At 47.6% G+C, this 15,433-nt stretch overlaps 1 protein-coding gene across 2 annotated transcripts in view; it reads left to right on the forward strand.

Moving 5' to 3' along the window:
- Nucleotides 1-15,433, forward strand: part of LOC135545770 (protein diaphanous homolog 1-like) — a 191,412-nt gene that overhangs the window by 143,245 nt on the left and 32,734 nt on the right. For both annotated transcript variants that reach the window (XM_064973620.1, XM_064973621.1), the window contains 5 exons: nucleotides 1,636-1,875; nucleotides 2,312-2,441; nucleotides 2,577-2,701; nucleotides 8,275-8,439; nucleotides 13,665-13,797. In XM_064973620.1, the coding sequence (XP_064829692.1) occupies nucleotides 1,636-1,875; nucleotides 2,312-2,441; nucleotides 2,577-2,701; nucleotides 8,275-8,439; nucleotides 13,665-13,797 (793 nt within the window). The remainder of the gene's footprint in view (nucleotides 1-1,635; nucleotides 1,876-2,311; nucleotides 2,442-2,576; nucleotides 2,702-8,274; nucleotides 8,440-13,664; nucleotides 13,798-15,433) is intronic.

Below are 15,433 nucleotides of genomic sequence, written 5' to 3' on the forward strand. Positions count from 1 at the left end.
TGGCCTGAATCAACCACAGTGTTAGACATGGCCTGAATCAACCACAGTGTTAGAAATCAACCACAGTGTTAGACATGGTCTGAATAAACCACAGTGTTAGACATGGTCTGAATAAACCACAGTGTTAGACATGGCCTGAATCAACCACAGTGTTAGACATGGCCTGAATCAACCACAGTGTTAGACATGGCCTGAATCAACCACAGTGTTAGACATGGCCTGAATAAACAACACAGTGTTAGACATGGCCTGAATCAACCGCAGTGTTAGACATGGCCTGAATAAACAACACAGTGTTAGACATGGCCTGAATCAACCACAGTGTTAGACATGGCCTGAATAAACAACACGGTGTAAGACATGGCCTGAATCAACCCTACTGAGCCTACTCAAACACTACCAGCAATATGATCCTGCCCGTCCCACTTTAAAGGAAACATCATGTATAAAGGCTTTATAGAGAATTCATAAGTGCAAAAAGCTGTCATAAGCACATAAACAATGCTTCACAAACCATCTATAACACCTTGTGTCTCTCCTCTCCAACCCTCCTCTCTCTCCCCTCTAACCCTCTCCAACCCTCCCCTCTCCAACCCTCCCCTCTCCAACTCTCCCCCCTCTCCAACTCCCCCTCTCCAACTCTCCCCCTCTCCAACTCTCCCCCCTCTCCAACTCTCCCCCCTCTCCAACTCTCTCCCCTCTCCAACTCTCTCCCCTCTCCAACTCTCTCCCCTCTCCAACTCTCTCCCCTCTCCAACTCTCTCCCCTCTCCAACTCTCTCCCCTCTCCAACCCTCCCCTCTCCAACCCTCCCCTCTCCAACTCTCTCCCCTCTCCAACTCCTCCCTCTCCAACTCCTCCCCTCTCCAACTCTCTCCCTCTCCAACTCTCTCCCTCTCCAACTCTCTCCCTCTCCAACCCTCCAACTCTCCCCTCTCCAACTCTCCCCTCTCCTCTCTCCAACTCTCTCCCCTCTCCAACCATCCCCCTCCAACCATCCCCTCTCCAACCCTCCCTCTCCTCTCGCCAACCATCCCTCTCCTCTCAACCATCCCCTCTCCCTCTCCAACCATCCCCTCTCGCCAACCATCCCCTCTCCTCTCGCCAACCCTCCCCTCTCCTCTCGCCAACCCTCCCCTCTCCTCTCGCTAACCATCCCCTCTCCTCTCGCCAACCCTCCCCTCTCCTCCCCTCTCCTCTCGCCACCCTCCCTCTCCCTCTCCAACCATCCCCTCTCGCCCCTCTCCCTCTCCAACCCTCCCTCTCCTCTCGCCAACCCTCCCCTCTCCCCTCTCCAACCATCCCCTCCGCCAACCCTCCCCCTCCCCTCCCCTCTCCAACCCTCCCTCTCCAACCCTCTCCAACCCTCCCCTCTCCCTCTCCAACCCTCCCCCCTCTCCTCCTCTCCCCTCTCCAACCCTCCCCTCTCCAACCCTCCCCTCTCCCCTCTCCAACCCTCCCTCTCGCCAACCCTCCCTCTCTCCAACCCTCCCTCTCCAACCCTCCCCTCTCCCCTCTCCAACCCTCCCCTCTCCTCTCGCCAACCCTCCCCTCCCCTCCAACCCTCCCCTCTCCCCTCCAACCCTCCCCTCTCCCCTCTCCAACCATCCCTCTCCTCCCCCTCTCTCCCCCTCAGATGTCGACAGTGAAGCGTCTGAAGCCCCGGCTGACGGCCATCTTGTTCCGGCTGCAGTTTGAAGAGCAGCTGAACAACATCAAGCCGGACGTGGTGTCCGTGACGGCGGCCTGCGAGGAACTGAAGAAGAGCACCACCTTCTCCCAGCTGCTGCAGATCATCCTGCTGGTGGGCAACTACATGAACGCTGGTTCCCGCAACGCCAAGGCCTTTGGATTCAGCATCAGCTACCTCTGCAAGGTGAGAGACACGCCATGGCTCTACAGTGCTACTATTTTACTCGCTTGTTAGAAAAACTAGATTAGTTGGAATTTTAATTTAGGAGCACCAGTGATTTCTTCACTGTACCGCGGCCCCTGAGAGCTATGGAGAATACACACAGAGCCCAGATTCATGACCGTCATGCTTGCACCATTACTACAAAGAAAACGGCTTGTTACTGCAAATATTGTTCATCGTGCTCCTAAGTTTCTGTGTGCTCCTAAATTTGTCAATTTAGGCACACGTGTGCCTTGTAAATAATGGTCAGCGTAGAGCCCTGCATGGACATAACCACGCACAAAGAGACACACGCATATCCACAGGCAGTGTGTGTAACAGGGTAAACATGTATTTAATAAGCCAATAAAGGTTTTAAAAAGGGGTGTACTTTAGAATCTGCCCTTTGTCCAATCAGCTGCGGGACACCAAGACAACTGACCTGAAGCAGACTCTCCTGCACTTCCTGGCTGACGTGTGTCAGGAGCAATACCCCGACGTCCTGACGTTCCCCGACGAACTCGTTCACGTAGAGAAGGCTAGCCGAGGTAACCATGGACTCCACCTAACACCTACCCTCAGAACTAAACACTAGGACCAATACTCTCACACGCGTGTTTCCTCTCCTCATCCCTGTTTCCTTTCATGACACACTAACCTGTCCCCTCTAACCCCTGTCTCAGTGTCGGCTGAGACCCTGCAGAAGAACCTGGTGCAGATGGGCTGTGCGTTGAAGACTCTGGAAAAAGATCTGGAGACCTTCCCTCCTCCACAGAGTGATAGGGACATGTTTGTGGAGAAAATGACTATATCCTTTACTACTGCAGATCAAATGTATTTATATAGCTCTTCTTACATCAGCTGATATCTCAAAGTGCTGTACAGAAACCCAGCCTAAAACCCCAAACAGCAAGCAACCCAGGTGTTGAAGCACGTTGGCTAGGAAAAAACTCCCTAGAAAGGCCACAACCTAGGAAGAAACCTAGAGAGGAACCAGGCTATGAGGGGTGGCCAGTCCTCTTCTGGCTGTGCCGGGTGGAGATTATAACAGAACATGGCCAAGATGTTCAAATGTTCATAAATGACCAGCATGGTCAAATAATAGGTCTGGGACTGGTAGCACGTCCGGTGAACAGGTCAGGATTCCATAGCCGCAGGCAGAACAGTTGAAACTGGAGCAGCAGCACGGCCAGGTGGACTGGGGATAGTAAGGAGTCATCATGCCAGGTCGTCCTGAGGCATGGTCCTAGGTCTCAGGTCCTCCGAGAGAGAGAAAGAAAGAGAGAATTAACCTCTTACACTTATGGTGGCGCTATTTCATTTTTGGAAGAAAAACGTTCCCGTTTTAAACAAGATATTTTGTCACAAAAAGATGCTCGACTATGCATATAATTGCTACTGTTCGAAAGAAAACACTCTGACGTGTCCAGAAATACAAATATCTTCTCTGTGCGTGCCCTTTAACGTGAGCTTCAGGCAAAACCAAGATGACTTGGCATCCAGGAAATGACAAGGATTTTTGAGGCTCTGTCTTTCATGATCTCCTTATATGGCTGTGAACGCAAGAGGAATGAGTCTGCCCTTTCTGTCGTTTCCCCAAGGTGTCTGCAGCATTGTGACGTATTTGTAGGCAGATCGTTGGAAGATTGACCATAAGAGACCACATTTACCACGTGTCCGCCCGGTGTCCTGCGCCGAAATTGGTGCGCAAAAGTCACCTGCCAGTATTTTTCCATGGGGCACAGAGAGAGAAGCAAGCTTCCACGAACTGCATGTCAATGAAGAGATATGTGAAAAAACACCTTTTGCCATGTTTCGGTCGATATTATGTAGTTAATCCGGAAAAAGTTTCACGTTGTAGGTGACTGCATTTTCGGTTCGTTTCGGTAGCCAGGCGCAATGTAGAAAACGGAACGATTTCTCCTACACACAGACGCTTTCAGGAAACACTGCGCATTTGGTATGTGGCTGGGAGTCTCCTCATTGAAAACATCAGAAGCTCTTCAAAGGTAAATGATTTTATTTATTTGGTTATCTGGCTTTTGTGAAAATGTTGCGTGCTACATGCTACACAAAATGCTATGCTAGCTTTGCATACTCTTACACAAATTAGTCAATTTCTATGGTTCAAAAGCATATTTTGAAAATCTGAGATGACAGTGTTGTTAAGAAAAGGCTAAGCTTGAGAGCAAACGCATTATTTTAATTTTATTTGCGATTTTCAGAAATCGTTAACGTTGCGTTATGCTAATGAGCCTGAGGCTTAGTCACAATCCCGGATCCGGGATGGGGAGTTTCAAGAGGTTAAAGAGAGCATACTTAAATTCACACAGAACACCGGATAAGACAGGATAAGTACTCCAGATAAAATAAACTGACCCTAGCCCCCCGACACACAAACTACTGCAGCATAAATACTGGAGGCTGAGACAGTGTGGCCCCATCCGATGATAACCCCGGACAGGGCCAAACACGAAGGATTTAACCCCACCCACTTTGCCACAGCACAGCCCCCACACCACTAGAGGGATATTTTCAACCACCAACTTACCATCCTAAGACGAGGCCGAGTATAGCCCACAAAGATCTCCGCCATGGCACAACCAAAGGGGGGGCGCCAACCCAGACAGGAAGATCACATCAGTGACTCAACCCACTCAAGTGACGCACTGTCACTGTCAATCAAACTTAGTTCGATCATTTTGACCTCCTCCAGTCCAATCAAACTTAGTTCGATCATTTTAACCTCCTCCAGTCCAATCAACTTAGTTCGATCATTTTGACCTCCACCAGTCCAATCAAACTTAGTTCGATCATTTTGACCTCCTCTAGTCCAATCAAACCTTGTTCGATCATTTTGACCTCCTCTAGTCCAATCAAACTTAGTTTGATCATTTTAACCTCCTCCAGTCCAATCAAACTTTATGTAAGGTGTCATTTCAAAGCATCTCCACACATCTTACAAATTACGATCTAGACAGGAAATATTCTGTCGTTTCCTGTAAGCCTTTCCATGCTGAGAGCCGAATGTGTGAGTGTTTATGATTGTGTGTGTATGCTTATGTGTGTTGATGGTGTGTGTAGCTCTGTGTTGGTGGTGTGTGTAGCTCTGTGTGGTGGTGTGTGTAGCTCTGTGTGTTGGTGTGTGTAGCTCTCTGTTGGTGCTGTATATATGTGTGTTGGTGGTGTGTATAGCTCTGTATGTTGGTGGTGTGTATAGCTCTGTGTGTTGGTGTGTGTGTAGCTCTGTGTGTTGGTGCTGTGTATAGCTCTGTGTTGGTGGTGTGTATAGCTCTGTGTGTTGGTGGTGTGTATAGCTCTGTGTGTTGGTGCTGTGTATAGCTCTGTGTGTTGGTGCTGTGTATAGCTCTGTGTGTTGGTGCTGTGTATAGCTCTGTGTGTTGGTGCTGTGTATAGCTCTGTGTGTTGGTGCTGTGTATAGCTCTGTGTGTTGGTGGTGTGTATAGCTCTGTGTGTTGGTGGTGTGTATAGCTCTGTGATGATGGTGTGTATAGCTCTGTGTGTTGGTGCTGGTGTGTAGCTCTGTGTGTTGGTGCTGTGTATAGCTCTGTGCGTTGGTGGTGGTGGTGTGTGTAGCTCTGTGTGCTGGTGGTGGTGTGTGTAGCTCTGTGTGCTGGTGGTGGTGTGTGTAGCTCTGTGTGTTGGTGGTGTGCGTGTAGCTCTGTGTGTTGGTGGTGTGCGTATAGCTCTGTGTGTTGGTGGTGTGTATAGCTCTGTGTTAGTGCTGTGTGTATCTCTTTGATGATGGTGTGTATAGCTCTGTGTGTTGGTGCTGGTGTGTGTAGCTCTGTGTGTTGGTGGTGTGTGTAGCTCAGTGTTGGTGGTGTGTATAGCTCTGTGTGTTGGTGGTGTGTATAGCTCTGTGTGTTGGTGGTGTGTATAGCTCTGTGTGTTGGTGGTGTGTGTGGCTCTGTGTGCTGGAGGTGGTGTGTGTGTCTGTGTACTGGAGGTGGTGTGTGTGTCTGTGTGCTGGAGGTGATGTGTGTGTCTCTGTGTGCTGGAGGTGGTGTGTGTAGCTCTGTGTGCTGGGGGTGGTGTGTGTAGCTCTGTGTGCTGGGGGTGGTGAGTGTAGCTCTGTGTGCTGGGGGTGGTGAGTGTAGCTCTGTGTGTTGGTGCTGGTGTGTGTAGCTCTGTGTGTTGGTGGTGTGTGTAGCTCAGTGTTGGTGGTGTGTATAGCTCTGTGTGTTGGTGGTGTGTATAGCTCTGTGTGTTGGTGGTGTGTATAGCTCTGTGTGCTGGAGGTGGTGTGTATGTACTGGAGGTGGTGTGTGTGTCTGTGTACTGGAGGTGGTGTGTGTGTCTGTGTGCTGGAGGTGATGTGTGTGTCTCTGTGTGCTGGAGGTGGTGTGTGTAGCTCTGTGTGCTGGGGGTGGTGTGTGTAGCTCTGTGTGCTGGGGGTGGTGAGTGTAGCTCTGTGTGCTGGGGGTGGTGAGTGTAGCTCTGTGTGCTGGGGGTGGTGTGTGTAGCTCTGTGCTGGGGGTGGTGAGTGTCTCTGTGTGCTGGGAGTGGTGAGTGTGTAGCTCTGTGCTGGGAGTGGTGAGTGTGTAGCTCTGTATGCTGGGGGTGGTGAGTGTAGCTCTGTGCTGGGGGTGGTGAGTGTAGCTCTGTGGTGGGGGTGGTGAATGTAGTTCTGTGGTGGGGGTGGTGAGTGTAGCTCTGTGCTGGGGGTGGTGAGTGTAGCTCTGTGCTGGGGGTGGTGAGTGTAGCTCTGTGCTGGGGGTGGTGAGTGTAGCTCTGTGCTGGGGGTGGTGAGTGTAGCTCCGTGGTGGGGTGGTGAGTGTAGCTCTGTGCTGGGGGTGGTGAGTGTAGCTCTGTGCTGGGGGTGGTGAGTGTAGCTCTGTGCTGGGGGTGGTGAGTGTTTAGCTCTATGTGCTGGGGGTGGTGTGTATAGCTCTGTGTGCTGGAGGTGGAGGTGGTGTGTGTGCGTCTGTGTGCTGGAGGTGGAGGTGGTGTGTATGTACTGGAGGTGGTGTGTGTGTCTGTGTACTGGAGGTGGTGTGTGTGTCTGTGTGCTGGAGGTGGTGTGTGTGTCTGTGTGCTGGAGGTGGTGTGTGTAGCTCTGTGTGCTGGGGGTGGTGAGTGTAGCTCTGTGTGCTGGGGGTGGTGTGTGTAGCTCTGTGCTGGGGGTGGTGAGTGTAGCTCTGTGTGCTGGGGGTGGTGTGTGTAGCTCTGTGCTGGGGGTGGTGAGTGTCTCTGTGTGCTGGGAGTGGTGAGTGTGTAGCTCTGTATGCTGGGGTGGTGAGTGTAGCTCTGTGCTGGGGTGGTGAGTGTAGTTCTGTGCTGGGGGTGGTGAGTGTCGCTCTGTGGTGGGGGTGGTGAGTGTAGCTCTGTGCTGGGGGTGGTGAGTGTAGCTCTGTGCTGGGGGTGGTGAGTGTAGCTCTGTGCTGGGGGTGGTGAGTGTAGCTCTGTGCTGGGGGTGGTGAGTGTGTAGCTCTGTGCTGGGAATGGTGAGTGTGTAGCTCTGTATGCTGGGGGTGGTGAGTGTAGCTCTGTGCTGGGGGTGGTGAATGTAGTTCTGTGCTGGGGTGGTGAGTGTAGCTCTGTGGTGGGGGTGGTGAGTGTAGCTCTGTGCTGGGGGTGGTGAGTGTAGCTCTGTGGTGGGGGTGGTGAGTGTAGCTCTGTGGTGGGGGTGGTGAGTGTAGCTCTGTGCTGGGGGTGGTGAGTGTCGCTCTGTGGTGGGGGTGGTGAGTGTAGCTCTGTGCTGGGGGTGGTGAGTGTAGGTCTGTGCTGGGGGTGGTGAGTGTAGCTCTGTGCTGGGGGTGGTGAGTGTGTAGCTCTGTGTGCTGGGGGTGGTGTGTATAGCTCTGTGTGCTGGAGGTGGAGGTGGTGTGTGTGCGTCTGTGTGCTGGAGGTGGAGGTGGTGTGTATGTACTGGAGGTGGTGTGTGTGTCTGTGTGCTGGAGGTGGTGTGTGTGTCTGTGTGCTGGAGGTGGTGTGTGTAGCTCTGTGTGCTGGGGGTGGTGAGTGTAGCTCTGGTGCTGGGGGTGGTGAGTGTAGCTCTGTGTGCTGGGGGTGGTGTGTAGCTCTGTGCTGGGGGTGGTGAGTGTCTCTGTGTGCTGGGAGTGGTGAGTGTGTAGCTCTGTGCTGGGGGTGGTGAGTGTGTAGCTCTGTATGCTGGGGGTGGTGAGTGTAGCTCTGTGCTGGGGGTGGTGAGTGTAGTTCTGTGCTGGGGGTGGTGAGTGTAGCTCTGTGCTGGGGGTGGTGAGTGTAACTCTGTGCTGGGGGTGGTGAGTGTAGCTCTGTGCTGGGGGTGGTGAGTGTGTAGCTCTGTATGCTGGGGGTGGTGAGTGTCTCTGTGTGCTGGGGGTGGTGTGTGTGTCTGTGTTGCCAGGCTGTGTACTCCTTAATACTGTACCTCACAGCTTTGTGGCCAGTGCTAGAGAGCAACATGAGAAGTTGGAAATGATGCATAATAACATGGAGAAGCAGTACTCTGACCTGGGGAACTACTTTGTGTTCGACCCTCGCAAGATTTCTGTCGAAGAGTTCTTCGGTGACCTCAACAACTTCAAGAACATGTTCCAGGTGAGTTTGAGCATTGGCAACCTGAAGGCAGAAAACAGAATGTGCTCCCACCTCATTACACACAAGTTAATGATAAACACATGTTCGCCTCACCTGTTTGTCTAAATGATATTGACTGTTAGTGGGAAGGTACCGTCTACAGGTATTCCTTATCAGTTCATGCCATGTAGTACTAGGTAATGCCAGGTAGTTCTGTTATTGTCTTTTAGTATCTGTTAGTATAAGTATCATGTAGTTCCAGGTAAATAATTTTGTATCAGTTAGTATTAGTATCAGGTAGTACCAGGTATAAAATTTACTATCAGTTAGTATCAGGTAGTACCAGGTAGTTCATATAGTATTAGGTAGTATTCGTACCAGGTAAATCAAATGTTATTTGTCACATGCGCCCGAATACAACAGGTAGCCCTTACAGTGAAATGCTTACTTACGAGCCCTTAACCAACAATGCAGTTTTAAGAAAATACCCCCCAAAAGTAAGAGTTAAGAATAACAAATAATTAAAGAGCAGCAGTAAATAACAACAGCGAGGCTATATACAGGGGGTGCCGATGCGTATGTGTCAGGTAGTATTAGTGCCAGGGAGTACAAGGTAGTTCATGTAGTATCAGTTAGTATTAGTACCCGTTAGTACCTGGTACTACCTGATACTAATACTAACTGGTACTACCCGATACTAATACTATCAGGCAGTTTGTTGTATCAGTTAGTGTTAGTACCAGGTATATCATTCAGTATCAGGTAATACCAGGTGGTATCAGTTTGTTGTATCAGTTAGTGTTAGTACCAGGTATATCATTCAGTATCAGGTAATACCAGGTGGTATCAGTTTGTTGTATCAGTTAGTGTTAGTACCAGGTATATCATTCAGTATCAGGTAATACCAGGTGGTATCAGTTTGTTGTATCAGTTAGTGTTAGTACCAGGTATATCATTCAGTATCAGGTAATACCAGGTGGTATCAGTTTGTTGTATCAGTTAGTGTTAGTACCAGGTATATCATTCAGTATCAGGTAATACCAGGTGGTATCAGTTTGTTGTATCAGTTAGTGTTAGTACCAGGTATATCATTCAGTATCAGGTAATACCAGGTGGTATCAGTTTGTTGTATCAGTTAGTGTTAGTACCAGGTATATCATTCAGTATCAGGTAATACCAGGTGGTATCAGTTTGTTGTATCAGTTAGTGTTAGTACCAGGTATATCATTCAGTATCAGGTAATACCAGGTGGTATCAGTTTGTTGTATCAGTTAGTGTTAGTACCAGGTATATCATTCAGTATCAGGTAATACCAGGTGGTATCAGTTTGTTGTATCAGTTAGTGTTAGTACCAGGTATATCATTCAGTATCAGGTAATACCAGGTGGTATCAGTTTGTTGTATCAGTTAGTGTTAGTACCAGGTATATCATTCAGTATCAGGTAATACCAGGTGGTATCAGTTTGTTGTATCAGTTAGTGTTAGTACCAGGTATATCATTCAGTATCAGGTAATACCAGGTGGTATCAGTTTGTTGTATCAGTTAGTGTTAGTACCAGGTATATCATTCAGTATCAGGTAATACCAGGTGGTATCAGTTTGTTGTATCAGTTAGTGTTAGTACCAGGTATATCATTCAGTATCAGGTAATACCAGGTGGTATCAGTTTGTTGTATCAGTTAGTGTTAGTACCAGGTATATCATTCAGTATCAGGTAATACCAGGTGGTATCAGTTTGTTGTATCAGTTAGTGTTAGTACCAGGTATATCATTCAGTATCAGGTAATACCAGGTGGTATCAGTTTGTTGTATCAGTTAGTGTTAGTACCAGGTATATCATTCAGTATCAGGTAATACCAGGTGGTATCAGTTAGAACCAGTTAGTATCAGGTAGTACCAGCCATCTGGTCTGTGCATGATCTGAGGATGTGGCTATGGATGCCATCTGGGCCAGCAGCCTTGCGAGGGTTAACACGTTTAAATGTTTTACTCACATTGGCTGCGGTGAAGGAGAGCCCGCAGGTTTTAGTAGCGGGCCGTGTCAGTATTGTCCTCAAAGCCTGCGAAGTTGTTGTAGAGTTGGTCCGCGACGGGGCTGGTTTTCTTTTTGTAATCCATGATTGACTTTAGACTCTGCCACATACGTCTCGTGTCTGAGCCGTTGACTGAACTACCAGGTAGTTCAGTTAGTACAAGGTAGTTCAGTTCGTAGCAGGTAGTACTACATAGTATTAGTTAGTATTAGTATTTCGTAGTGTTATTACTAGGTAGTATCAGTTAGTATTAGTATCAGGTAGTGTTATTACCAGGTAGTATCAGGTAGTGTTATTACCAGGTAGTATCAGGTAGTGTTATTACCAGGTAGTGTTATTACCAGGTAGTGTTATTACCAGGTAGTGTCAGTATCAGGTAGTGTTGTTACCAGGTACTATCAGTTAATATTAGTATCAGGTAATGTTATTACCAGGTAGTATCAGTTAATTTTAGTATCAGGTAGTGTTATTACCAGGTAGTATCATGTAGTGTTGGTACCAGGTAATATCAGGTAGTGTTAGTAACAGGTAGTATCAGTACCAGGTAGTACCAGGTAGTGTTAGTACCAGGTAGTGTTAGTATCAGGTAGTATTAGTACCAGATAGTATCAGGTAGTGTTAGTATCAGGTAGTGTTAGTACCAGATATAGTATCAGGTAGTGTTAGTATCAGGTAGTGTTAATACCAGGTAGTACCAGGTAGTGTTAATACCAGGTAGTACCAGGTAGTGTTAGTATCAGGTAGTATTAGTACCAGATAGTATCAGGTAGTGTTAGTATCAGGTAGTGTTAGTATCAGGTAGTGTTAGTATCAGGTAGTATCAGGTAGTGTTAGTACCAGGTAGTTTCAGGTAGTGTTAATACCAGGTTATATCAGTTAGTATTCGTATCAGGTCGTGTTATTACCAGGTAGTATCAGGTAGTGTTATTACCAGTTAGTATTAGTATCAGGTAGTGTTAATACCAGGTTATATCAGTTAGTATTCGTATCAGGTAGTGTTATTACCAGGTAGTATCAGGTAGTGTTATTACCAGGTAGTATCAGGTAGTGTTATTACCAGGTAGTATCAGGTAGTGTTATTGCCAGGTAGTATCAGGTAGTGTTATTACCAGGTAGTATCAGGTAGTGTTATTACCAGGTAGTATCAGGTAGTGTTATTACCAGGTAGTATCAGGTAGTGTTATTACCAGGTAGTATCAGGTAGTGTTATTACCAGGTAGTATCAGGTAGTGTTATTACCAGGTAGTATCAGGTAGTGTTATTACCAGGTAGTATCAGGTAGTGTTATTACCAGGTAGTATCAGGTAGTGTTATTACCAGGTAGTGTTATTACCAGGTAGTATCAGGTAGTGTTATTACCAGGTAGTATCAGGTACTATTAGTATCAGGTTGTGTTATTACCAGGTAGTATCAGGTAGTGTTATTGCCAGGTAGTATCAGGTACTATTAGTATCAGGTTGTGTTATTACCAGGTAGTATCAGGTAGTGTTATTACCAGGTAGTATCAGGTAGTGTTATTACCAGGTAGTATCAGGTAGTGTTATTACCAGGTAGTGTTATTACCAGGTAGTATCAGGTAGTGTTATTACCAGGTAGTATCAGGTACTATTAGTATCAGGTTGTGTTATTACCAGGTAGTATCAGGTTGTGTTATTACCAGGTAGTATCAGGTAGTGTTATTGCCAGGTAGTATCAGGTAGCGTTATTACCTGTTAGTACCAGGTAGTGTTATTACCAGGTAGTATTAGTATCAGTTAGTGTTATTACCAGGTAGTATCAGTTAGTATTAGTATCATGTAGTATCAATTAGTATTAGTATCAGGTAGTGTTATTACCAGGTAGTATCAGGTAGTGTTATTACCAGGTAGTATCAGTTAGTATTAGTATCAGGTAGTATTATTACCAGGTAGTATCAGTTAGTATTAGTATCAGGTAGTGTTATTACCAGGTAGTATCAGGTAGTGTTATTACCAGGTAGTATCAGGTACTATTAGTATCAGGTTGTGTTATTACCAGGTAGTATCAGGTAGTGTTATTACCAGGTAGTATCAGGTAGTGTTATTACCAGGTAGTATCAGGTAGTGTTATTACCAGGTAGTATCAGGTAGTGTTATTACCAGGTAGTATCAGCTAGTGTTATTACCAGGTAGTATCAGCTAGTGTTATTACCAGGTAGTATCAGGTAGTGTTATTACCAGGTAGTACCAGGTAGTGTTATTACCAGGTAGTATCAGTTAGTGTTAGTATCAGGTAGTGTTATTACCAGGTAGTATCAGGTAGTGTTATTACCAGGTAGTATCAGGTACTATTAGTATCAGGTTGTGTTATTACCAGGTAGTATCAGGTACTATTAGTATCAGGTTGTGTTATTACCAGGTAGTATCAGGTACTATTAGTATCAGGTTGTGTTATTACCAGGTAGTATCAGGTTGTTATTACCAGGTAGTATCAGGTAGTGTTATTGCCAGGTAGTATCAGGTAGCGTTATTACCTGTTAGTACCAGGTAGTATTAGTATCAGTTAGTGTTATTACCAGGTAGTATCAGTTAGTATTAGTATCAGGTAGTATCAGTTAGTATTAGTATCAGGTAGTGTTATTACCAGGTAGTATCAGGTAGTGTTATTACCAGGTAGTATCAGTTAGTATTAGTATCAGGTAGTGTTATTACCAGGTAGTATCAGTTAGTATTAGTATCAGGTAGTGTTATTACCAGGTAGTATCAGGTACTATTAGTATCAGGTTGTGTTATTACCAGGTAGTATCAGGTAGTGTTATTACCAGGTAGTATCAGGTAGTGTTATTTCCAGGTAGTATCAGGTAGTGCTATTACCAGGTAGTATCATTACCAGGTAATATCAGGTAGTGTTATTACCAGGTAGTATCAGGTAGTGTTATTTCCAGGTAGTATCAGGTAGTGTTATTACCAGGTAGTATCATTACCAGGTAGTATCAGGTAGTGTTATTACCAGGTAGTATCAGGTAGTGTTATTACCAGGTAGTATCAGGTAGTGTTATTACCAGGTAGTGTTATTACCAGGTAGTGTTATTACCAGGTAGTACCAGCTAGTGTTATTACAGATGCTGGTTATCTTGTTTTGCTGGCTATCTTGGCAGAGGGCCAACTATTGTTTCTCAGTCACACACACACACGTTCTTGTACACACACATGCACCCTCATACACACACACACGTCTCTGTCCATGTCCCCTCAGCAAGCGGTGAAGGAGAATGCGAAGAGGAGGGAGTCAGAGGAGAAGATCAGGAGAACCAAGCTGGCCAAGGAGAAGGCTGACCGAGAGAAGGAGGAGAAACAGAAGAGAAGCCAACAACTGGACCTCAACGCAGGTCAGAGTGCCTGTGGGAGAGGAGTGGGTCAGAGTGCCTGTGGGAGAGGAGTGGGTCAGAGTGCCTGTGGGAGAGGAGTGGGTCAGAGTGTGGGTGTGGATGAAGGCTGTTTTGGGAACTGAACTTCTCCTTGATACCAGTTGGGGGCAGTCGGAGCCCACTGTACTACTAGATCTCTGTGTGTGTGTGGTGTGTGTGGTGTGTGTGTGTGTGTCTGTGTCTCCAGTGATCCACAGCAGTCCTGGGAAAAGAGCGAGTGAAGGAGAGAGACAGGATAAAGATATGGAGGAGGCAGTAGTCTGCCTGTATCATCCACTCATTCAGTCATTGTTGGAACAAGGGATTTATATCCGAGAAGAACAAGAAATAGTGAATTTAAATCCACAAACACGTTTTCTCTCTCTGAGTCAGATTAGATTCATAAAAAAGACTGGGATAGTAACCATCTTATCCTGTCTTACAGTCAGTCTCACACAGCCTCATGCTGAAACGCGTACAAACAGACCACAAAGAGTTTTTGCTCGTTTCCTACACCCTCTCCCTCTCTCTGACCTACTTTCTGAACATTCCTCCTCTTTTTGGCTCCAGTTTGTCTCTCTTGGGACTTCACAGTTCGAGTCATCACAATTCCTCTCTGCCACAGTGCTGTGTGTCAGTGTGTGTGTCAGTGTGTGTGTCAGTGTGTGTGTCAGTGTGTGTGTCAGTGTGTGTGTCAGTGTGTGTGTCAGTGTGTGTGTCAGTGTGTGTGTCTGTGTGTGCGTGTGTCAGTCTGTGTGTGCGTGTGTCAGTCTGTGTGTGCGCGCGTGTCAGTCTGTGTGTGCGTGCGTGCGCGTTTCAGTCTGTGTGTGCGTGCGTGTCAGTCTGTGTGTGCGTGCGTGTCAGTCTGTGTGTGCGTGCGTGCGCGTGTCAGTCTGTGTGCGTGCGTGCGCGTGTCAGTCTGTGTGCGTGCGTGCGCGTGTCAGTCTGTGTGTGCGTGCGTGCGCGTGTCAGTCTGTGTGTGCGTGCGTGCGCGTGTCAGTCTGTGTGTGCGTGCGTGCGCGTGTCAGTCTGTGTGTGCGTGCGTGTGTCAGTCTGTGTGTGCGTGCGTGTGTCAGTCTGTGTGTGCGTGCGTGCGCGTGTCAGTCTGTGTGTGCGTGCGTGCGCGTGTCAGTCTGTGTGTGCGTGCGTCAGTCTGTGTGTGCGTGTCAGTCTGTATGTGCCTGTGTGTGTCTGTATGTGCCTGTGTGTGTCTGTATGTGCCTGTGTGTGTGTGAGTGCGTGTGTGTGAGTGCGTGTGTGTGAGTGCGTGTGTGTGTGTCTGTGAGTGCGTGTGTGTGTGTCTGTGAGTGCGTGTGTGTGTGTCTGTGAGTGCGTGTGTGTGTGTGTGTGTGTGTGTCTGTGAGTGCGTGCGTGTGTGTGTGTCTGTGAGTGCGTGCGTGTGTGTGTGTCTGTGAGTGCGTGCGTGTGTGTGTGTCTGTGAGTGCGTGCGTGTGTGTGTGTGTGTGAGTGCGTGCTGTGTGTGTGTCTGTGAGTGCGTGCGTGTGTGTGTGTCTGTGAGTGCGTGTGTGTGTCTGTGAGTGCGTGTGTGTGTCTGTGAGTGCGTGTGTGTGTCTGTGAGTGCGTGTGTGTGTCTGTGAGTGCGTGTGTGTCTGTGAGT

Source organism: Oncorhynchus masou, chromosome 9, assembly GCF_036934945.1.
Source record: "Oncorhynchus masou masou isolate Uvic2021 chromosome 9, UVic_Omas_1.1, whole genome shotgun sequence".
NCBI lineage: Eukaryota > Metazoa > Chordata > Actinopteri > Salmoniformes > Salmonidae > Oncorhynchus > Oncorhynchus masou.